Raw genomic sequence first — 24,660 nt, 5'->3', positions numbered from 1 at the left:
GAAATAAGCTGCTAGGAACACCATTAACACATTCGCATATTGTAGGAGCCACTGACCTTTTCTTTCTGGTCGCCATGAGCCCATTGCATTATAACGTATGGGTCAGCCAGTGAATAACATCCCATCCAAATGTAGTTTTTTTTTTTTTTTTCTGCCTTAGTACAAAGAATAGAAAACAGGAGCATAACAGTACTGCTACTGAGCACTCGGATTTTTAAACAAGTCATTCTGTATGAGGATGAGTCACAAGAACTTCCTTAGTGATAGAAGTTGTCTAAGTAACGGGGATGCTTCACTGAGTGAAGAACGGACTGGACAGTATGTTGCGTTTCAAACCCACAGTCATTTCCTTTACTTAATTGCTAACTGCACTTCCCTGGCTGCAGACTGAAGCCTGTGTTTGCGCTAGTAACCCAGCAACCAAGACTCACACTGTAGTTTGCAAAGGAGAACAAAACAATAAAGTTTACATTTCCATGGATTTGGGGAGTAAAAGTCAATGTTGTTTCCCCAGGTCCTTCTGAGCCTTCTGACTTGGGTGCAGAAACTCTCTTGGGTCTCAGCGTGGCCACACTGTTATGCAAGCCTCCCAGACAAATTAGTTCATAGACATGAGAGAAGTAGAAGACACAGCATTTAAGAACTCGATTGTGTCCTTAGCCCCCAGCAGGGAGCCTGGAACGTGTAAATTCTCAAAATGCATCAGCAGCCTATGGTTTCTGGTTCTCTCAGAACAGCCCAATCTGTTAGGAGTCCGAGTGGAGAACCAGACAGTATTTTGGCCTTCAAACCCACAGTTGTTATTGCTTTAGGATTTCATGGGCATTTTAATATATGCATGTGAGCTTTTCCCTTTATTTACTACACCTTGGTACTGTTGCAGGTGTTGCTGCTGTCCCTCCCAGGTGCCCAATATTTTAAGCATGCTCTGTTTTGTTTTGCTCTGTTTTTTAATGAAGCAGCTGTTATTAAGTATTCCTTAGAAGAAAAACCTGATATGAAAAGGCAACAAGATGAATGAGAAACATTTTAAACTGGATAGCAAACTTACATGTACTATCAATAACATTTTGGCTTGGCCTTGGAAACTCCTCACTGCCCTTGAACTTCTTAAGCCTTTTCTTCGTGCAACTCTTGCATTATTCTTGGGTCACACAATATTAGCATCCTGAAGGACTGAAATGTAAAAAAAAAAAAAAAAAAATCCTCCCCTCCATTCAAACTAGCAGAAAGTAGGTAAGCAACAGTTGTTCTTTCTTTTTTTTTAAATTTATTCATTTTACACCCTGATAGTAGCTCCCTCCCTCCTCACCTCCCAATCATACCCTCCCTCCCTTATATTTTCTCCCTCCCTCCCCTAGTCCTCAGAAAGGGGAGCCCTCCTCCCCTATCATCTGACCTCAGCCTATCAAGTCTCATCTGGACTGCCTGCATCCTCTTCCTCTGTGGCCTGACAAGACTGTCCTGCCAGAGGGAAGTAATCAACACTGGAGGGCCAGAGTCCATGTTCGAGGCAGCCTCTACTCCCCATATTAGGGGACCCACAATGAGACTGTGCTGCCTATGTACTACATCTGTGCATAGGGTCTAGGTCCACACCATGTATGGTGTCCTTGGTTGGTGCCTCAGTCTCTGCAGCACCTCCCTCCTCCTCTGCCTGGATTTGCTGGCTCCATTGGTCTCCTTGAGGAGCTCCTGACCCTTCCAGGTCCCTCTATCTGCCAACCCTTCCAGAAGACTCCCTGTGCTCCACCTAGGAGTTTGGCTGTGAGTCTCAGCATCTGCTTGGATCTCCTGCTGTGTGGAGTCTTTCAGAGGACCCCTATGGTAGGCTCCCTTCCTGTTCCTTCTCTTCAACTGCTTCCCATGTCTATTCTATTTGTCCTTTAGGTCTGGGTATTGTAGTGTGGTTATCCTGTATTATGTGGCTAATATCTGCTTATAATGTGTATATACCATGTGTGTCTTTCTGGGTCTAGGTTACCTCACTCAGGATGATCATTTCTAGTTCCATCCATTTGCCCACATATTTCAAAGTTTCCTTGTTTTTAATAGCTGAGTAGTATTCCATAGTGCAGATGTACCACAGTTTCTTTACCCATTCCTTTTACTTTTAGAAGTAATACACTCTCAAACTCTGTTCCATTTAGCCTATTTCCATTAGCAAATATAGGATGACATTTTTATCCCCTCAATTGTATGCAAGAATCAAGTGATCACTATCAACTCATTCTGATAAGTTTAGTCAAAAGTAGAAAATGAGTTTTACACAGAAAACCCCTAAAATATCTGTAATACTGTGATGATTTGATAAGGGCACAACATTGTCTGAATTAAAATTAGTCCTGTTGCTTCATCAGAGCAAGGGGAGAATGCAGAGATAAACACTGTGCTAAGAATGCCAAAGAGACTCTATATCCCTCCCTCCCTGCTGAAGAACATCCATCTTGCCACAAAGGTGATGTCACCAAACAAGACGTGAGTGCTGGTGTGATAGTGGCTCTACTATTTGGTAAACAACCAACAACTTTGTGGCTGGATAGGAGACTCTCTCCATGGGAGGGCATACATACCTGATATTATAAACCTGTCCAGAAGTCTGTTTCTAGAGATCTCATAGGCTAAATGGAGTGGGTGTACTACTGTTGTATTCCTAAAACATATATTGTTAAATTGCCATCTAAATATTTGTGTTTATAGCTATAGACTAGTGTCACTATGAATCTGGAACAAAAAAAGATATATCTCTTTTGCAAAGAGTGACAGTGAATGCTGAAACTCATATACAGAAACTGCGGAAAATAAGCAACTGTTGAGTGCACAGCCTTAAATGGAATATTTACATCATCTGTATCCCCTACTTCAGAGTGTAAGAAGTCTATTAAGATAAACTTTAGGTACAATTCTGTGGAAAACTATGTGCTTTTCCTTCCCAAAGCTGAAAGACATTTCTGGAAGAATTTCTTGCAGTTTCTTTGTCTTCTCTTCTTTTAAGAATGGTATAGAGATACTGAGGACAATCAAGATTTTCTTGTTGCTATAGAAACCCAACACAATAAGAGCCAATAATAGGAAGTAAAAGACAGCCAGCATGAACTAGTACTGAGAGTGGGTAAGAAGTGGCGTAGAGTGAAAGCAATTCTTTCTCACCTTTACAAGATTTTACTCTACACTGACTAGAGCAGTCTGCAGACTGCTTGGTGGGAGACCTTCACGAACAATCATCTGCCTCAAATTAATTTCCCACCTAGATTGTTCTGCCTAGAATGTACTCACTCTCTTAATTACTCTGTCTGGAAAGCCCAGAGGTGCATTTGCTTCTGTCTTTCCTCTTACTTTGGCCTCTAAGAATCACCCTCACTTCAGTTTCCCTTGATTTACTTCAAACAGCTTTTAAGTCAGTCTTACCAGTTCCTCCTCAACAACATGCAGCAACAAGCACACTTTTCTTCTCAGAAACCACAGCAAATTCCCACTGCCCACTGCATCAGTTACCAGGTCCTCTCTCTGGCATTTGGTCTCATGTTAGCTTCCAATTCTCTTCCCCCCACCTCAGCTTCACAGTGCAGCAACTCTGAGATTCTTGGTATTCTTTAAAAACTCCCAGCACTCGGCTGTATGTGCAACTTTTTGCTTGCACTGGCTGGTTGGTCAGTTTAGGAACTCCTTCCTCCACCATGACCTACTGTAGAAACCACTCATTCTTCAAACATCTCTTGTTGTATGTATTCACTTTCTGATCTCCCTCATAGTCATAAAAGTTCTTTATCTAAACTTTGCAGCATTTTATGCTTATCTCCACCATGGTTCTCATTCACTATTTGTTCTATTTGTCACACTTTAGTTGTGGGGTTTTTTGTTTGTTTGTTTGTTTTTGAGACATGCTTTCCTGTGCTCAGGCTGGCCTTCAACTGTTTATGAAACCCCATGCCTCCACTTCCCAAGTGCTGGGATTGCCCACATGAGCCACCAGCCCTTACTTCTTGCCTGCTTCTTAATTTCTCCCTACAGGTAGGAAAAGTTTCTGACTTACTTCCCTCTACTAAGAGGCAGCATATACAGTGGAGAAAACAAATTCAAATTATATGTTATATATGGGCATCATGGTCTTTATTACAAGTTAAAAAATCCTTTGAATATTGCCTCTGTTGTACCATACATACATTCACACAGACCCAATATAATGTTACAAGAAGGGATGGGCTAAACCTCTCTTTTCCAGTTCATGGCAGCGTGTTTGGTGCTAGCTGAATATTCAGGAACACTCATAGTGGAGGGGAATAATGGGAAAATGGGAGGGAGGGAAGAATGGGAGGATACAAGGGATGGGATAACCATGGCGATGTAACAAGAATAAATTAATTAAAAAAATTTTAAAAATATACACTAAATGAAAAAAATAAATATATTCTAAATAAATTAATAAAAAATGCAGATAATAGCTTACCATAACGTTTAAATTCAATCCCATCAAATGCAGCAAGCATAATGTATGAACATCATAAATGACAGCTGACTCATTCCCTTTCTTGGCTTTTATTCACAGATTCAACAAATGTTCTTCTCTAGCCACTTTTGGGGGAAAAAAGTAGTGAGGAAAAAAAGTAAACAAAAAACAAACACAAAACTCTTTCATCTCAGAGAGCCCCATATCCTAGGAAAGGGATGAGTAGCACTCCTTAAGATTAGCTTGGAATTTCAAAAGCAAAACCTTTAAGAAAAGAGGGTTATGACCCAAGGCAGAAACACTGGTGGAGGAACTGAACATCTGGATGAAGGGGAAGCCAGCAGTGTGTAGTACCACAGGAAGGAGATACAGAAAAACTTAGACACTTGAGCCTGAGTGACAGCGACCTAGCAGATGTATGGCTGCAGGCATCAGTGGGCCCCTATTCCTACTGGACCTAAGAGATGCAAACGTAAGGGAGTGGCAATGGCACAGTGTCCAGTCCTGTTTCTTCAGGTAGAGTCCCAAGAAGTAAAGCCGAGGAAGCTTGGATGGTGGTTTTTTAGGGCACGAGATGAGCTATGCCTAATTTTGCTTAGGCTACTACTGAAGAAACAGGGCAGAGTTTAGGTGACAATGTTTAACTCCTAAGCGAAACCATGTCCATAGAGTAAAAGTGGAGACAAGTCCCAGTCGCTATTGATTGCATTCAGTGACACAAAGTGCTTGTTCTACGCCTGTGCCAAATGCCTCTAGGAATCTGGCACCTGCCAGATATTAAATAATTACTCTGCCGGTTTATTTTCTAGGACATAGTAAATGTCTAAACGGTATTCATGAATTGCATTGGTAGATCATGTGCTAACTATCACCACAAAATCAAACATTCTCTTCCCAAAATGGATGGTCAAGTGTAGCTTGTCGGATGCTGTGGCAGCATTAGGATAAATTCAGTGTACATAAAATACCTACCACCCAATAAGTAAAATAATTAAAGCACTTGTATTACTATCTTCATTATCATGACTTAGGTTTTGCCATGGCTTTAGCCCTCTTGATTTTAATTTTAATGCATAAAAAGATTTGTGTGCTTATAGGGTGCTATGTGATATTTATGTCCTTGTCAGTACTTTATTTATTTATTTAGATGGAGAACAAGGTCTCACGGATGCCAGGCTGTCCTTAGAATAACTATGAAACAACAACAACAACAACAACAACAAAACAACAAAAATGGTCTCAAACTCTTGATCTTCCTGCCTCCACCTTCCAAGTAGTAGGATTACAGGTTTGCGTCACAATGTCTTATTTTATCCACTTTCTCACTTCTAATATTCACCCAGGAGGATCTGCTAGCTTCAGTTCTCTTGACATGACTTCCTATGGGCAGCTTTCCCCAAACCTCCGTAGGCCGCTAAGCTCCTGTCTCCACGGCTGGCTGGTCTGTCAACCCAAGTCACCATGTTAAACTGACATGGCCATAGCTTGCAAATTCCAAAATCACTGTTAGTACTTTATATGTGATAGTGTTTGTGCCTGGCCCACAAATCATATGACCATTCACTTATTTATATACAAACTTGCATCACACAGAAGTCCGGCATTTAAAAATACTTCCAAGATAGGTTTTCATTTCAAAAATAAATATGAAAACTAAAAAAGCTATGCTCATAGACTGTTTACTTTCAAAAGTATGCACATAGTGAATAATGGTAAGAATCCATATTCCATCCAACATACTGAATTTCCTTTTTTTTGTAAATATCACCTAGTGGGTAAAGTGCTATGTAAGACTGTGTGTGTGTGTGTGCGTGTGTGTGTGTGTGTGTGTGTGTGTGTGTGTGTGTGTGTGAATGTAAAATGAAGCAAATTTCTTCCCAAGTCTCTACTTCTCCGTGAATTGAGTGAAAATATTTTTGCAGTAGTTTTCATTTCTCTACTACCCACTAAACAAACTTTTAAAAGGAAGAATAAATTGAAGAGTGCATGTGTGTACATAAACATGAAGTTTCCTCCATTACTGAGATATCAGCAAACATATCAACTGTAGAAGGAGAATTAGCCACAGATATCCCTGAGGCTACAGAAGGGAAACAGGTCAGGAAGAAAGGATGCCCTTCAGATGGTGAAGGGGACCAGAAGAAGTCATCAGAACCCGAGGAATTTTCTAGGGGTGCCCACATGGCTCACTGCCACACCACACCAGAATCCAGTCCTCATTTTCCACAGTGACTCATCCAGCCAGAGAGTCCTCTGACAAAGCCACTGCTCTGCCCTGGGATCAACATACCACTGGAGGAAGGGCTACCCTCCCTTCTTCCCACAGGGAAATCACTTTTCTCATCCTGAGCAATCTCACAATGGTGACATTTGCTGAACAGTGGCTTGAATAAAAGGCTCTCAGTATGCAGGATGGTAACGTGAGGCACAGGCTAACCCCAGGAATGCTCTCTGGGAAGGACCCACAGCCTCTCATTGAAAGGGGGAGTAAAGAAAGCCACAGCAGGAGAGCTGGGCCCCAGAGGGCACTGCAGCCTCAACCTTGGCAGCAACATTCCCCAGAACTAACTGAGATGACGTAAACACAAGATTGCTTCAAAGAGTCTTGTACAAAAAAGCTAGCATAAATCCTTCATGTGTCTCTAAACTACTTTTCTTAATTGCCAGGTAAGCTGGGAATACTCTCTGCCCCAAAGAAAAACAACACAAACTCTTTTTTTCTTTGTCTGTTGACTATTGGACCCATTTCTCAGTTCTTTTGTAATTAACTCTTTCAGTACTTCATAAATCCTCCCAAAATACTCCTCACAAAACAGCTGTGATTTTTCTATTGGTACTTAATGCCAAGGCGCCTGGCTTCCCTTCCTGAGAGCCACATCTCCCTCTGAGAACGGAGATCCCCTTGGTCCTGCCTAGTTGCTAACATTGAAACAATAGTCTTGAGTTGAGCGGTTTCCCTTTGAGAGACAGTCACCGGAACTAAACACCGCCTGAAACTTTTGTCCCGTGTAGAGTCTTGTCTCCATTTAAGTTAGATTTCCCGAATTATGGTGGAAAACAGGATCTGTGAAGCTGTCCAGAGCAGTCACTAGAATTTTGTCTCCTATGACGCTGCCCTAAAACAACACAAATCTGTTTCTTCAGTCTGTCACTTGAGTTGCATAACTGCCTTTCATTTCAACTCATTCATCAAATTGGACTTTTCTTCCTTTTTCTTTTTAAACAACACCTAATGAATTCTTGTCTGGCTGGGCTATCTTTTAATTAATTCCACTTTCAGAAAAGGCTGTGATCATTGAGTTTGGTTTTGAAACTACCAATGTAGTTTCCTCTTTCACCTAGAATTTAGGGTGTGGTCTCAAGCAGGAAGGACAGAAGGGAGGGAACCGCGGGAGGGAGTTTAGCCTTTCTGAGTGCGTTTGCGGTCTGGAAGGGGTGGGATGTGTTATGCGGGCTCTCCCGGGTCTGTGGAAGTTTTTTCCTAAGGAGAGCTCGCCGCCCCTGGTGTTTCCACAACAATCAAAAGAACAGTCACCCTCCAAGTTGATTACAAACTTGGGACGTTGAGCTTGGAGCTCTAGGAGTCTGGAGTCAATCTCAACTAACGGTTTTGCCTGAACCGCTAGCCCATCTCACCCTTAGGGCTCCATGAGTCACCGCCACTGACTCAGCGACCCCACCCTTGTCCCCTGGGCTTTATGTCGGCGGCAGTTGATCCTGGTCCTCTGGAGTTGGACTGAGTCCGTTAGATCTGGGGATATGACCACCCCAATCAAGCCATCTGCAAAGAATCCCATCGCTCGGCCTTGAGCCTGATATCTCGGGCTGTGTGCACCTCCACCCCCCAAGCTCGGGGCCTCTTTGTTTCTCTCTCCCCGCCTTCCGATCAACAGGAGCCCTTTTGCTGGATTTTCCTGCTCCAGAGTTTACTAGTCTCCCCTCCTACCCAGTCCCAGAAGACCGCAGCTCTGCAACCGCGCCCCTCCCACAGCCGCGCCTAGTCCCCACGCCCCTTTGGCTCAGTGCCACCGACCACTTTACTCAACTTTCCGGAGCCTCCCTTCCCCCACGTATTCATCCCACGATTCCCCCTTTCTCGGCACCCAGGGGTGAGCAGAAACTTTGGGTGATCACCCAAAAAGCCCCTGAAAGTCCTAGCCTTGTCCAAGAAGTAACGGGACTGTGCCTGATCCCAGACAGCCCAGAAGGAAGGCTGGTGTGGGGGGGAGCCCCTTCCCCCCTCCTTCTTTACTTCTCTCTGGGTCCCCATTGGCTGGCTCACTCGGCGGGTAAGATGGCAGTGGGAGGGAACCCTCTTTCCTAACAATGTTATAAAAGCAGCGGCCTTGGAGGGGTCCAGTCCTCTGCCGCTCTTGCTCCGGGACCCCAGAGACAGCAGCGCTCCCAGGGCTCTCATCCACCGCGCCCTTGCTCTCCTCTCGGAACCAGTCCTTGCAGCCGCAGCAGCCCAGTCCACTTTCTTCCTCCGAAGCCATGTCCACCAGGTCCGTGTCCTCGTCCTCCTACCGCAGGATGTTCGGTGGCTCAGGCACATCGAGCCGGCCGAGCTCCAACCGGAGCTATGTAACTACTTCCACCCGCACCTACAGCCTGGGCAGCGCACTGCGCCCCAGTACTAGCCGCAGCCTCTATTCCACGTCCCCCGGTGGCGCCTATGTGACCCGGTCCTCCGCCGTGCGCCTGCGGAGCAGCGTGCCGGGCGTGAGGCTGCTGCAGGACTCGGTGGACTTCTCGCTGGCCGACGCCATCAACACCGAGTTCAAGAACACCCGCACCAACGAGAAGGTGGAACTGCAGGAGCTGAATGACCGCTTCGCCAACTACATAGACAAGGTGCGCTTCCTCGAGCAGCAGAACAAAATCCTACTGGCAGAGCTCGAGCAGCTTAAGGGCCAGGGCAAGTCGCGTCTGGGAGACCTGTATGAGGAGGAGATGCGGGAGTTGCGGCGGCAGGTGGATCAGCTCACCAACGACAAGGCCCGTGTCGAGGTGGAGCGGGACAACCTGGCCGAAGACATCATGCGGCTGCGAGAGAAGTAAGACCTGACCCAAGGGAGTGGTGGGGCGGTGGGAGAGAGGGGAGTCCTGGACCCCTGCGCGACGGCTGCCACGCCCTTGGGGATGTGGCTGGGGCGGTGGCTGTCTGGAGGATAGCAAAGGAAGTGGCCCCACCCCGAACCTCAACTTTGTAGTGAACGTTTCTTTTCAGGCACTTCCACAGAACTTTTAGAAAGTTTGCTAGCTCCCTTCTTGTGGGCTTACAGTTCCCAGGCAGGAGGAAAGGATGGGTGTGAAGGAGTCCAGACAAAGAGATGGCCAGAGGCATCTGAGGTGTTGGGACAGTGAAAGTCTAGGGAAGGCCAGTGATTGTCTTTTAGTGTGCCCCAACTCCGGCTAACACCTGCGGAGAGCTTCCAGCTCGGCAAGCTGCAGTTGCTGGTGTGGGTGGAGGTGTCACAGCAGCTCTAGCCTGAAGAAGAGAGACGAGGCTTGGCAGCGTGGTGGTTGGGTGTGGCTGCCCCGCCCCTGGCGGTTTCCCAGTTCCCCTTTGGTTAATGTATTACCGCTTCAGATTGCAGGAGGAGATGCTCCAGAGAGAGGAAGCGGAGAGCACCCTGCAGTCCTTCAGGCAGGTCTGTAGACTCCTCTTTCGCTCGCAGCCAGCAGCCCCATAGAGCCCTCTCACAGGAGGTTCTAAAAGTTACTTCCCCAGGCTTTCAAAGGTGTAAACCTTCAGGTTGCCTGCAAAGCCCCCTGGTGGCAGAAAGTCCACAGATTGAAAAACTCCATTATTCAGGCTCAATCCTTCGGACATGAAGACTTTTTTCTGCATTGTTTCCAGATTTTTCTCCCCGCCCCCCCCCCACCAAAAAAAAAACAAAAACAAAAACAAAAACCATTTTCCCCTTTATTTTTATTTTTTGAAACATATTGGCATTCTGATTTTTGAACGGTTACAGTTTGATTAGATTGTGGTTTGCGAAGGTCAAGTTGGCTAACTTTCGCAAGGCACAGTTGCTCCCTCAAGTCTGAAATGTAGAATACTCCGGAGGAGGATGAGAAGGCTTAGCTGGAATTAAGCCAAGTTCCCTTTCTTCCTCCAAAGTTCGGCACTGCATGAAAGTTAGCTGAAGTGCCATTGCACAACTATTTTTGTAAGCTAACAAGGGTGAAAGGAAGCCATCTGTTCCCGCGGCTGAAGGGTGTTAAAGGTTTCTATGGGCTTCACTATGGAATGTAGATACGGACGTTCTGGCAAATGCGGTGGCTCTGGACAGATATAATAGGAGCCTTTGTGTTCCCAGAGCAGCTTTGCAGCAGGCTACATTCTTACTGAATATGCAATGATGTAACCACAGTTCCAACTGGACACAAGTGTTTGCTAACATCCGTTATCTAATGTCTGGTCCCGGCTTGTGAGGTATGTGATGTACAAAGTTCTTAAAGCTACAGTCCTCCCTCACTTTTGGAAAAACTCCTCTTTATGGGGTTATAGACTCACTAGCACGCTCCCCCTCCAAACAAAAATAAACCCTAGACCGAAGAATGGAGTTTTATAAAGCAGAAAGATGGCTGGTACAGTCTTGTCCTTGGGAATACTTGGTAGGATCAACTGCAAAACTCTCCAGATGAAAGCTCTCAACTTACAAGTTGAAAGTGAGGGATATTTGCATACTTCAAGGCAGTACAAAAATGTGTGCCTCATTCTAGTCACTGGGCATTTATGGTCACCACCTGAGGAGTGTTTTCTGCAAAGCACCGTGTTAATATGCAATATTTCTTATATGCGGGCTAAGTAAAACTGTTTCATTTACTTGAATGAAATGGCACATTCCTTGAACTTCTTTCAAGGAGGTTAGTGGAATATCATTTATATCTTTTTGAGGGCTTGGTAGAGGTCATAAATGACTGTTGCTACGACTCAAGCTCTTACTCCTCTTTACTAGTGTTTTCTTTGAGGATGGCAGAGTAACTCAGCATTTTAGGACTGGAAAGCTGTGAACTATGCTGCGAATGCCATTGCTTACAAGAGGAGGAACAGAGGCATCCCAGTACTCCCTTGCAAGGCTGCTCATTCTGGCTTAAAATGCATCACTTTATAAACTCCGTTAAGGGGGCTTCTTAATTTCACTGTAACTGTTTTGACCCATCATCCTAAAACAGGCAAAGTCACTGAACTGATACAGTGATTGCTAAGAAAGATAGAAATATCTAGCCGGTGTGGTGACACATGCCTAAATCCCAGCACTCAGGGAAACTGAGCCAGGCAGATCTCTGTGATTTTTGAGGCCAGCCTGGTCTACAAAGTAAGGCCAGGACAGCCAAGGCTACAGAGAAACCCTGTCTCAAAAAAAAAAAAAAAGCAACCAATAAATAAATAAATACAGAAGAAGAAGAAGAAGAAGAAGAAGAAGAAGAAGAAGAAGAAGAAGAAGAAAAGATAGAAATACTGTGGGAAGAGTTGGGGGTGTGGTTTTATATCTATCTATCTATCTATCTATCATCTATCTATCTATCTATCTCAGAGAAGGCAAAACCAATATAGTGCAGGTTTAGGTTTCTTTTCCTTCTTGCCTGATCAGCATATGTCTGCAAAGGCATGACTGAACTTAAACAATGTTGAGTCCAGCCTGGGAACCTGGATGTCAGATCACTTGCTGTAGATTCCAAGACAAGTGTCAGAAGGTTCGCACACTGGAGACAGACAAGCTTGCGTAAATGCTAAACCTCTTGAGCTCAGTTTTTAAAAGCTATTTTATGTGTATGTGTTTGTGTCTGTATGAGCGTATAGAACATTTGTGCAGGCATACATCAGGCCAGAAGAGGGCATCTGGTCCCCTGGAGCTGGAATTATAAGCCTTTGTGAGCTGCTGAGCATGGGTGCTGGGAACCAAACTCAGATCCTATGAAAGAGCAGTGGACTCTTTCCTAAGCCCTCTCTTCAGTTGCCCACCACCACACTTTAAAAAAATAGATTTTATTTTTATTTTTCGAAGCTCTCGTTTTTATACTACATGTACTCATGCAGACGTAAAGTTCTAGAAAGAATCTGATCTGCTAGTACCATCACAATTTTTTTTTTTTAAATTAAATGTATGGCGCTGATTTTGAGGTTTAAAACTGTTAATGAAATTTTACTTACAGAGGTGTGGATTCAATGTCATTGTGCATATATATGCATTTATTTTTGATTTGTCTACTAGTTATCTCCACTACAACAAAACGGCTTTTGATTCATGTCTATAGTTAAGAATGTGCATTGGAATGTGACATTAAATTACTTGTAAATTTAGCAAGGGTCATGAAACTTCAGCACCTTTTTAATAATAGGGAGAATGGATTCATATGGTTAATTTTTAAATAGATAGATAGATAGATAGATAGATAGATAGATAGATAGATAGATAGATAAGAGTCTATAGAGATGGGTCAGTGGTTAAGAGCACTGGTTACTCTACTAGGGGACCTTGAGTTCAATTCCCAGCACCCACAGAGGCTGTTGACACCCCTCTGTAACTCCAGTTCCAGGGGATCTGGTGCCTTCTTCTGACTTTCATGGGCACCGTATGCCTATGGTATTCTTATATATATGCAGGCAAAACACCCATATATATAACGTAAAATGAAAAAAAAAAAAGAATATAAATAGATGAGATAAAGGATAAATTTTAGCACCCCCCACATCATCTTTTCTCCTTTCAAAATAGGATGTTGACAATGCATCTCTGGCTCGCCTTGACCTTGAACGTAAAGTGGAATCCTTGCAGGAAGAGATTGCCTTTTTGAAGAAGCTGCATGATGAAGTAAGTGACATCACAGGCAGCCAGCGAACCAGGCTAAGCTCCGCCCAGGTAGTCTCCATCTGACCTCTCTGTGTCTGATCCCCCCCCCCCCCCCCCCCCCCCCCCAGGAGATCCAGGAGCTGCAGGCTCAGATTCAGGAACAGCATGTTCAGATCGATGTGGATGTTTCCAAGCCCGACCTCACCGCTGCCCTGCGTGACGTCCGCCAGCAGTATGAAAGCGTGGCTGCCAAGAACCTCCAGGAGGCAGAGGAATGGTACAAGTCCAAGGTATGAAATGAGCCAGAGGGGCAAGGACAGTAAAAAAAACTCTCTCGCTCTCAAACATCTGCCTACTCAGAAGCTGGCTTTCGCTTTCTTTCAGTAGCCCCGTCACTCACAACGCTTTCCCACTCATCGTCTTCCACACGACTTCAAAGAACACCTGACTCCCGTGCTCTTGTCCACCACCACCGTTTGAAAAGAATTGCAGTAGACCAACTGCTGTTTGAAAACCCAACGCCATTGTCCCACTTCTTTCCCTGGCTTTCCAAACAGACATTTAGACATAGTCTAGAAAGCCCCGAGTCCGAACCAAGAGAACTCTTTCGAGAGAGTGAAAAGTCTTGCCAAGTGAGCAGTCTCATTTCCGATTTCTCCCTGACAGTTTGCTGACCTCTCCGAGGCTGCCAACCGGAACAATGATGCTCTGCGCCAGGCAAAGCAGGAATCAAACGAATACCGAAGACAGGTGCAGTCACTCACCTGCGAAGTGGATGCGCTTAAAGGAACCGTGAGTACCACGGCAGCAGCAAAAGATAGAGAACGATGGGCTCGGGGCCCGATCTGTTCAACTAGGTTAACTGTGAGACCTGTACAAATTAAATACACACACGCATGTATGCATGCAAACACATACACACACACACACACACACACACACACACACACTTTAATCTAAGGTGAGAGAATTATCAAGACATTTTAAAAAATTATTTGATGGGTACCTTGAAAGTCTTAGCTTACACGTGTTATTTTAGAGTTGGGCACAAGAGTACACGCCTGTAACCTTACCACTCTGGAGACTGAAGCCGGAGGATTATAACTCAGGGCTAGGCTAGGTTCCATGTAAAAAAACTATCTCAACAAAACAAAGCAAGGGACTGGGTGCTTGTGTTCTCCGTTGAAACCTAGTGGGCACCTGCCATTAAGAGAATTACTGCACATGATTATAAATATTTCTGGGACAGTTGCGAGTTTCTAGGAAACCACATGAGACGCCCTTCTCCCTTTCTGCAGAACGAGTCCCTGGAACGCCAGATGCGTGAGATGGAAGAGAATTTTGCCCTTGAAGCTGCTAACTACCAGGACACTATTGGCCGCCTGCAGGATGAGATTCAGAACATGAAGGAAGAGATGGCTCGTCACCTTCGCGAGTACCAAGACCTGCTCAATGTAAAGATGGCTCTTGACATTGAGATCGCCACCTACCGGAAGCTGCTGGAAGGCGAGGAGAGCAGGTATAGAAAGTGGCAAGTGCCTGTGTGAATTAGTGACTCACAGTCTTTCTAGGTCCATCTCCTTTAACCTAGAGTCCATTTCTTCAGGGTAGCTCTACTTGTTATAGATGAGGAACTTAAAGTTGAAAGAGAATAACTCGCTGTGGTCAGAGCTAGTTAATAGGACAGCAGATTTGAATCCACAACCATGTCAAATTCAATACGTTCCCTCTCTTTGATTCCTCTGGCTCATGGCCCTGTGAAGAAAATGCTTGCAGTAATTTAAATGTGCTAATGAAACCAACCATGAGTAGATGCTTCCTAAGCAAGTCTCTAGCAGAAATAGATTTTCTATTTGATGAAAATGAGAAGTGTGAAAATTTGTACCTTTTTCTTGAAGTGCTTTGTCTCCAAAATGTTTTGTTTCTTTCTCTTTTTATAGGATTTCTCTGCCCCTTCCAAACTTTTCTTCCCTGAACCTGAGAGGTGAGCACGCTGTCTCCTTTTATGGGAAGAAATGTCACAAGGCTGTAACCAGTCACTCTCCGTGGCACAGCATCCACTTTTTAGTAATTCCCAAACAGTGCTATACAAAACTCTGAGACATGATTTCTCTTTATAAATATATGCATGAGTCCATTTTATTTTCTCAATATTTCTTTTTATTTTTTTGAGGTTATGATATAATTACATCATTTTTCCCTTCCCTGACACACATGGCTGTCTTAAATTCATGGCTTCTTTTTGTTAAGTTGTTGTTACACACACACACACACACACACACACACACACACACACACATGTTTCTGAGTATTTACCCATCTAGCTAACTAGATTTGTATTCCTAAATACAATGGCTCGTTTTGTACAATGTTACTAGTATGTATATGATTTCAGGCTTGTCCAATTGGTATTGGACACATTTCCTTTTTTATTACAGTTTATATGACTACTAGAGACCAAACCCAGGGACTTCAGCTAAGCAGGGCCTTCCCACTGAACTACACTCCTAGCCTGAAACCCTAAGTTTCAAACCTAAGTATACCCTTGCCTCCCACATCCTGTTAAGTGTAGACTCAGTTTGCATCCTGCACATCCTGGCATGTGCAACGAACTACTGTCTCAGGCAGAGTGAAGGGCCTTAGTGCTGTGTATTCAAACAGAGCGTTTCATAGGATTATGTATGAGTGGCACCTTAAACAACTGCAAAAATAAAGCCATAATTCTTTAGGTAAAATGGCTACTTTTTAAATTATCTAACATTCTCCTGCCCTTTTTTTTTTTTAAATTCAGAAACTAATCTGGAGTCACTCCCTCTGGTTGACACCCACTCAAAAAGAACACTTCTGATTAAGACTGTTGAAACCAGAGATGGACAGGTCAGTATATTTTTAGGTAAACGATGAGAAATGTTTAGAAAAAAGATAATGAATAAATATACAGTTGTTTCAAATATGCAAAAACCCCTTTAAGTCAATGAGCATATATATGTCAACTAACTTGAGAGGTCCCCCAATTCCACCAATACACACAAAAAAACCCCTGATTATTTGATGTTTGGATGTGACAGTACTCCTGCACTCCAAAGTGTGTACCTTGAGATGAGAGTAAAACACCCTTAAGGTACCTCCTAGATGAAATGCATTAAACTACTTTACCTAATGACATCAGTGAATATTGAGGATGGTTTGACATTGGACCTGTAGCCCTCTCTCAATGACTGTCATCTGTTTATACAGCACAGGGACTGGCATATGGTCAATCCGCTTCTTGTTGCTAGGCCATGCCAGGGAAGAAATGGTTATGGTTAATTATAATTATAAAGTCTCAGCCACGCCCGAGAATATACAATGCATTTGCCATACATGCATCTTTAATATACCTTGGTTGCTCTTGAGCTTTGTGTTTAGGACTGTTGTGGCAAATGTCCCTAAACACAGTTTTCATGTGTTCTTTTGTACGCCACAACCTTCTGCTGGATATCCATTGCCAGCAGGAGGAGCCCAGCTTGCCTATGTGGCTCCCTATACAGCTTTCTGAAGAGTCAACACAATCTCCCAGCCAGCTCAGCACATCCTGTGTGATCAGGGCCGTGTCTCCTTACCATGGTTTGATTTTCTTGTTTCTTTTTTGAGCAGGTGATCAATGAGACTTCTCAGCATCACGATGACCTTGAATAGAAATTGCACACACTCGGTGCAACAACGCAGTACCAGCAAGGAGAAGAAGAAGAAGAAGAAGAAGAAGAAGAAGAAGAAGAAGAAGAAGAAGAAGAAGAAGAAGAAGAAGAAAATCCGTACCTTAGGGAAACAGCTTTCAAGTGCCTTTACTGCAGTTTTTCAGGAGCGCAAGATAGATTTGGGATAGCAATAAGCTCTAGTTCATACCAACTGACACCCCTAAAAGACTAGGAAAGGTTTACAACATAATCTAGTTTATTAAGAAATCTTGTGCTAGAATACTTTTTAAAGTATTTTTGAATACCATTAAAACTGCTTTTTTCCCCCAGTAAATATCTGACCAACTTGTTACTGCTTCAATAAATCTTCAGAAATACTCATTTGATGTGTTATTTTCTTTCTTTAGTGCTATTGGTTAATTTGCTAAAATCATATTTAGGTTTTAGGTTATATGCTTGCAATACAGTTTTCAAGTTAGCTGTCTAAGAGAGCCATCACTTCTTTTCAAATGTGTATTGTTTGGGGGTGGTGTTTTGTTTTGTTTTGGTTTTGAGACAGGGTTTCTCTGTGTAGCCTTGGCTGTCCTGGACTTGCTTTGTAACTAGTCTTGAACTCACTCTGCCTTTCCTAGTCCTGGGATTAAAGACGTGTGCCATCATGCCAGGCTAATTGTGTATTTTTAAAAATTGGGATGGGTATATGACTTAGTCATTGAAGTGTGTTTATATGCACAGGCCCTGGTTCAATCTATAGTGAATGAATGCATGATATGCATGCACACACACACATACACACACACACACACACACACACACACACACACACACACAAAATTGATCCATAAAGACTATATAGGTCTTGGGAAATGGTTCATTTGGTAAAATGTTTGTTTCACAACCATGGGGACCTGAGTTTGAACTCCTGGAACCCATGTAAAAAGCAAAACACGGTGGTGTGTACCTGTAATTCCAGCTCTGGGGAGGGCAAAGACAGAAGCATCCATAGGGCTTGCTAACTATCCAATTAAGACAGTTTGTGAGCTCCTGGTTCAGCGAGAGACCCTTTCAAAAAGTGGGGTATAAGACCTCTGTTGTCATAGGATGCCATTGTGTTTCAGGTGGTTTTTCCTTCCTTCCCTTAGCTCCCAAAATAACGACTCATGAGACCCACTAAATATTATACAAATACCTAGGCCATATACGTAGGCTCTTCTATGACTAATTCACAACTTAAATTAACCCATTATATTAATCTTAATTCTTCCATATGTCTGGTTACCTTAGTCCAGGTACTATGCATCCATAATCCTTGTATCTTGTTGGCTGAATCTCTCATGCCTGGCTTTCTCCCAGAATCCTTTATGCCTACCAGATGTCCCACCTATTTCCTGCCTCAGCCATAGGCCACAGGCCATAGGTCAAAGGGTTTTTACTTGACAGATGTTGCATCCATACAATACACAAGAAATTCCTTGTATAGTATATCTGAATAGGCAAACATTGCTTGTTTCTAGCTAATCACCACCAGTTTAACCCAGGAAGTATATTTCTATGATAAACTAGACTCATATCTAACATGACCATGAGCTTGATTGTATCTAATAATTTGCACTACTTAATCCTAAGCAGTAATAGTAGCTTTTAGAAGGACTGGAAGTAAACCATTTATTTTTAAATGAGTTGCAAAGTCCTGAGGATTTTGTAGCCAACAAGACTTATTGGCTACCCACAGACATTACATCTCAGTCAGTCTTAGAGTTGCTCCCATAGAGGGCATATACATTAACTGTTTGGGTCTTGATTTGTTTCTTCTTGTGTGTGGCCAACTCTTTGGCTGGCGGGGGAGGGGTGTCCTCATCTGTCAACTCTGATTTATATCAGTTTGGATGGAATCCATAGTTTTTCTTCCTCTGTTGAAACAAGTGTAAAATCTCCTTCCCAACATAACATACCTCCTTTCCTCTATTGTGTAATTGGAACCTTTATATGCTGATCTAATTCAACAGTCAAAAAAAAATCCAGTATTTTTTTTTTTTTAACAGTTGTGCTACTTGTCTCATTGGCTTTTAAAACTTCAATGTCAACAAAGCATCATTTAAACTATCCCTGGGATATTCTTTTTCCACCTTCTGTTTTATGAGCACATTTTAAAAATCATTGTTATATCTTTTTATAATTGGTTATCCTGTAGGACTGTAAGATATATCTGTAATAGGTTTCATGACATAGTGTCCAAAAACTCTTGCATTCCAATGAATAAACATGCTGAAGCACCATGTTTATGTAAACCCAATTTGCAAAGGTACTTCTAAGACAATCACCTTTCCTTTTGTTTTCTCATTTTTTTTTCTTTTTCACCATTTCTAATAAATGTACAATTTCTGAATTATCCTTTTCAAAATTCAAGGCAAAGATACATTTGAATTCTGAATATTCATTAATAGTATATATAATGTATATATCTTAATTCAAATTCTACAAAATTAAACACATAATTTACTGTATGACATTGTGGTAGGGTAGTATCAATTATTTATTTATTTAGTCTTTTTGTGTTTGCGCTTGGCTCCTGCTTCCCTTGTGGTGCTTTCTTGGCCATACTTGGTCCCTTCTTTCATAAGCAGAGGCTTTTCAGCTTTCCTCCTGGCTCTATCCTAAGATTGGATTGCTTTCCCTGGATTTCCCAGGGCCCCAGTGTCAACCTGGGTTGGGCCATTGTTCACTAGGCCAAGAGAAGCTTCTGACTTCAGGTCTATGGTCCCAGCCAGCCTTGAGTTTTCTCTGGTTCTGGGGCAGAGCTTGCCAGATGCCTGACCCCTCCAGTCTCCTTGCTGTAGATCTGTATCCTAGGCTGTTCCCACCAGCTACTGGCCTTGAGTTCAGCCTGCCTTTGGTTGGAGATGCAACAAGGTAGGGATATGGGGCACAGATTAACCCTAGCTCACAGGTTGGCCCCATGGAGCCATCCAGTGCTAGGCAGAGCTGCCACTAATGTTGTATAAAGCACACTTCCCCCCCCCCCCCCGTTTTTTTGTCCTCTTTTCTTAAAGAGACAGAATTTTGAAGCTGTTTTGTTTTGGGGCTTATCTCAGGTTAGTTTTGATTCTATGCATTACATATGGAACACCAGACCCCTGTTCTCCATCTACACATGTGCATGCACATACATGTATATACATATACCTGAACACATATGCCACAGACACAATAACATAAAATACATGCTACACAAATGGTTCCCAGTTTATTACAACTGATGACTCCACAATATGTGAGAATGACAGCCATTCAGTAGAAGCTGTTCTTTGCAGTATGGCCTCTTCCCATCAGAGAGTCATAGGAGATATAGCTATGGCTCCTACACCACAACACAACCACTGTTGTTGTTGATTTACCAGTATGACCTAATAATTGTTTATTATCAGGCATATTCTTATTATGGCAGTATAACCTGCTAGCAATCCATCAAGACACAGACACCTGTTATATTTTAAAATAACCTTAGTTAACCTAGGTCAGGGCAAATATCAATCCTCTAAACTACTTCCCAAAGGGGGAAGGTATGGGATACCTGCTCCAATCCCATGTCATCTGCTTCTAATAATTCCTATCAAGCTACTTCCCATCCATAATCCCAAATACTTGCTAATTATCATCATTTGGGGCAAGTCTCCATCCACACCGGCCATATGCTTCTCCTCCACCTAACCCATGATGGGTCTTTTCTCCCAAGATTCTCTCTGTCTCCAAGCCACGCCTTAGCCACGCCTATCCCATTTACCCTGCCCTGGTGTGATGGCTTTTTATTAATTGGCATCAAAATACATCAGACCACCCCCCCATACACACACACACACACACACACACACACACACACACACACACACACAAACCACAAGGGAGACAACCAGCACTTTATACTGTACTGTTAGGTTAGGATGCTAAGTAGTTTTATTTTCTTAAATGCACTTCTTATTATATTTTGACTCTATGATGGGCATATCAAAGCATAACCTCACTGCCAGTAGAAGTGTGAGCAAAAATGTTGACAGATCTCTTTAAAATCCGCTAACCTGGATTTGGGTCCAAGTAGGGTTTTAATTCTGACAAATAAGCTTCCTAAAATTAAAAAATAAAGATGCCTTTAGCAGGTGCTACATTTGTGTAGCAGAGACTCCAGTATGTGAGTTAGAACTTCATGGAATGGCTGAGATGCAGATTCGTGTATTCCTGTAATGAGATGAAGAAGAGCTGCTAGATGTGGGTGCACATCTGCAATCCCAGCTCTTGGAAGGTGGAGGTCGGAGGATCAGGAGTTCAAGGATAGTGCACACCACATCCTGAGTTGAAGTCCAGCATCAACTACATGAGACACTGTTTTATAAAACAGGCAAAAGATGTAAAGGAATGAGTATTTTATGCTCTTTTGTGTGAACATATAGCTCATAAGAGATTACTGCCTATATGACTACTGAGGTACATATAGAGATTTATAAAACAAAAACTTTTTACAGCCCTTATAGCCAGCTTAGTTGTCATTCAAGATGGATATTCTGCTAAATTGACAGAGATAGTATGAATAGTTTTCATGTTTGGAGAAATGTATTGTTAAAACTGAGTGGCAGAGGTTAGAGGTGAACAGTGGAGTTGCACAGAGGGATGGAATCACACTGCGCAGCAGATCCACTTAAGAGGTTTAATAAGGAGATACAGAAACTGTCTCTGGAGATGCACATGGGGGGGGGGAGGAAGGGAGAGACTGAGGGAGGGAGAGATAGGGAAAGAGAGCGAATAGAGGGAGGAAAAGAGTGGAGAGAGGTAGAGAGATAGAGAGGTAGAGAGAGGTAAACAAGTAGGGAGAGGTAGAGAGAGAGCCACGTGGAGGGTGTCCAGGGCAGGGCCACGCCCCCGTGGCAGGTAAGCAGTGACATCACAGGTAGGCAGACTGAAGCAGAATTCTAACATGTATTTCACAAAATAAAACTTCAATCTTTTCTTCTGAGGAGTGAGAATGTTATATGGGAGTCACATGCTCAACCATGTTAACCTCAAGTGCATATGGTTTCAAAGCCTGGAGCAATAGAAAAATTGCGTAGACCTAAAAAGCCTTGGCCATGCCATGAGAACAGACCTTTGGACAGCGGGTAAAAAGAGGATGTAAAATATTGTCTGCAGGGAGCAGAGCTGTCCACAGTGTGTGTTCTTCTAAAGAAGTAGCCTTCCTGGACTGTTCTTAGTTCTAAATTCATATTATACTATGATTATCCAGCCCCCTAAGGACTAATAAGTAGACAGTAGATGGAATTTTTCTTTGTATGTATCTATCTCTCTTTGGAGTCAAGGGAATTTACTCAAAGCCTTGCCCTCAGGGTGTGACATGAGCTGTGGTTTATGTCAGATCATAGTTACAGACATGCAATGAGTAGAGAAAATATGAGCCACAGAAGTCACAGTTTATGCCAACTGTATCACCACAATTTGTGTGTCTGGATGTCTTTTTAAAAATATTTTATTGATTTATTCATATTACATCTAAATTGTTAGCCCATCCCTTGTATCCTCCCATTTCTTCCTCCTTCCTGCTTTCCCCCTACTCCCCTCCCCTATGTCTGTGACTGAGGGGGATCTCTCCCCGCCCCCGTATATGCTCACAGGGTATCAAGTCTCTTCTTGGTAGCCTATTATCCTTCCTCTGAGTGCCACCAGGCCTCTCCATCAAGGGGACGTGGTCAAAAATGGGGTACTAGAGTTCGTGTGAAAGTCAGTCCCCACTCTCCACTCAATGGTGGAGACTGTCCTGTCCATTGGCTAGATCTGGGTAGGGGTTCAAAGTTTACTGCATGTGTTGTCCTTGGCTGGTGCCATAGTTTGAGCAGGACCCTTGGACCCAGATTTGCCCATCATAATGTTCTTCTTGTAGGTTTCTAGGACCCTCTGGATCCTTCTATTTCTCCATTCTCCCATGCTTCTCTCACCTAAAGTCCTAATAGGATGTCCTCCCCTCTGACACACTTTCCTCGTAAGTGAAGATCTTTATGGAACATGCCTCTTGGGCTAGTATCTAGATATAATTGAGTATATGTGACACCACATGCTGGTGAGGATGTGGAGAAAGAGGAACACTCCTTCATTGCTGGTGGGAATGCAAATTGGTACAACCACTTTGGAAATCTATCTGGCACTTTCTCAGAAAAATGGGAATAGGGCTTCCTCAAGACCCAGCTATTCCACTCCTTGGAATATACCCAGAAAATGCTCCACCACACAACAGGGACATATGCTCTATCATGTTCATAACAGCCTTATTCATAATAGCCAGAACATGGAAACAACCTAAGTGTCCCTTAGTAGAAGAATGGATAAAGAAACTGTGGTATATTTACACTATGGAATACTACTCAGGTATTAAAAACAAGGAATTCCTGAAATTCCTGAATTGAACTAGAAATGATCATAATGAGTGAGTTAACCCAGAAGCAGAAAGAGTTAAATGGTCTGCATGTGTTTTATGAATATGTGTCCCTGTGTTTTTGTATGTGTATCTCTGAGTATGCCTGTGTGAATGTGTCTCTGTGTGTTTGTATTTATCTGCATGTGTCTGTGTGCTTGTGTGTGTCTATGTGCATCTCTGTATATATTATATATTTGTTGCATATGTGTGCATGTGTATATTGTGCTTGCATGTGTGTGTGTGTGTGTGTGTGTGTGTGTGTGTGTGTGTGTGTGTGTTTATGTCTCTGTGTGCCTGTGCCTTTCCAGCACTGGAATTAGGAGTGAGTCACCACATCCAGTTTGTTTGTTTTCTCCACACAGCATCTCATTATGTAGCCCTAGCTGGCCTGAAACTCTCGATGTGGACCAGGCTCGTCTTGAACTCACAGTGATCTGCCTGCTTCTAATCCCTGAGTGTGGGGATTAAAGCCATGAACCACCACACCACCACACCACCACACCTGGCTTTTAAAAGTACTTGTCACTGAAGCTCAGGTCTTCATGCTTACAAGGCAAGCGCTTTACCACCTGAACTGCATCCGGCCGTCAGAACAGCTATTGACAGTGCTTCACTTCTAACCCGCAAGCCTTTTATATCGGGTAGTAGATGATTCCTGGTCATTGTGTCTCTAGAATATAGTAGGGAAAGGACCATGGATGTACCTGGCTCTCTAACATCTTGTGTTACAACTGCTGTATCAGATGGTGATTGCAATGACTGGTGGATACACGTGGGTATCTGTGTCTGGATGGTGGCTCATGCCTACAATCTTAATACTTGGGAGGCAGATTCAGGGAGACTTGCTGCAAGAGTGAAGCCAGCTTCAGCAAAAAGTAAAAATGAACTCTGTGACTATCCCAGTCCACACAGACCCACTTCCGTATTGTAATTAACAAATATAATGGTAATACCTTGTATAATGAAAAGAATAATTTTCTGCCAATGAGCTCATAATGATTCAAGTATATAAACAGGATTGAAAAAATAAACAATTTTAAGCAACCTTTTTTGTCTTTTATTCATTTATACAATGTTCTCCGTGCCCCAGTCTATTTCCCATCGCTTTCCTTTCTAACTAAAATTGCCTTGTCAGACCTTTAAGACTGGGATTTCCTCAGCCACATACTTGCTTTCTTCATATATATGATCCTTTAGCAGTCAGTACCATTTAAAGTCACATTTTTTTTCCCCAGAGGGCAAGGACCAAGGCAATAAGGAGGGCTGCCAATACCCATTGAG

At 43.1% G+C, this 24,660-nt stretch overlaps 1 protein-coding gene across 1 annotated transcript; it reads left to right on the top strand.

Moving 5' to 3' along the window:
• Nucleotides 1–8,789: 8,789 nt before the first annotated feature.
• On the top strand, nucleotides 8,790–17,305 carry Vim (vimentin). Its single transcript, XM_051151300.1, has 9 exons — nucleotides 8,790–9,504; nucleotides 10,041–10,101; nucleotides 13,177–13,272; nucleotides 13,380–13,541; nucleotides 13,918–14,043; nucleotides 14,550–14,770; nucleotides 15,192–15,235; nucleotides 16,043–16,128; nucleotides 16,888–17,305. Exons 1-9 carry the CDS (start codon nucleotides 8,942–8,944, stop codon nucleotides 16,927–16,929), a joined length of 1,401 nt encoding a protein of 466 aa, XP_051007257.1. The 5' UTR covers nucleotides 8,790–8,941; the 3' UTR covers nucleotides 16,930–17,305.
• The last annotated feature ends 7,355 nt before the right edge of the window (nucleotides 17,306–24,660 follow it).

This window comes from Acomys russatus, chromosome 9, assembly GCF_903995435.1.
Source record: "Acomys russatus chromosome 9, mAcoRus1.1, whole genome shotgun sequence".
NCBI classification, from domain to species: domain Eukaryota; kingdom Metazoa; phylum Chordata; class Mammalia; order Rodentia; family Muridae; genus Acomys; species Acomys russatus.
This window is presented reverse-complemented; position numbering and strand designations above follow the sequence as displayed.

Excerpts from the sequence above, each read along its gene's own strand:
- Vim (XM_051151300.1), top strand. The coding sequence starts at position 8,942 with ATGTCCACCAGGTCCGTGTCCTCGTCCTCCTACCGCAGGATGTTCGGT. Across the intron at positions 14,044-14,549 it reads TGGATGCGCTTAAAGGAACC|AACGAGTCCCTGGAACGCCA; the intron begins GTGAGTACCACG and ends CCCTTTCTGCAG. Across the intron at positions 14,771-15,191 it reads CTGGAAGGCGAGGAGAGCAG|GATTTCTCTGCCCCTTCCAA; the intron begins GTATAGAAAGTG and ends CTCTTTTTATAG.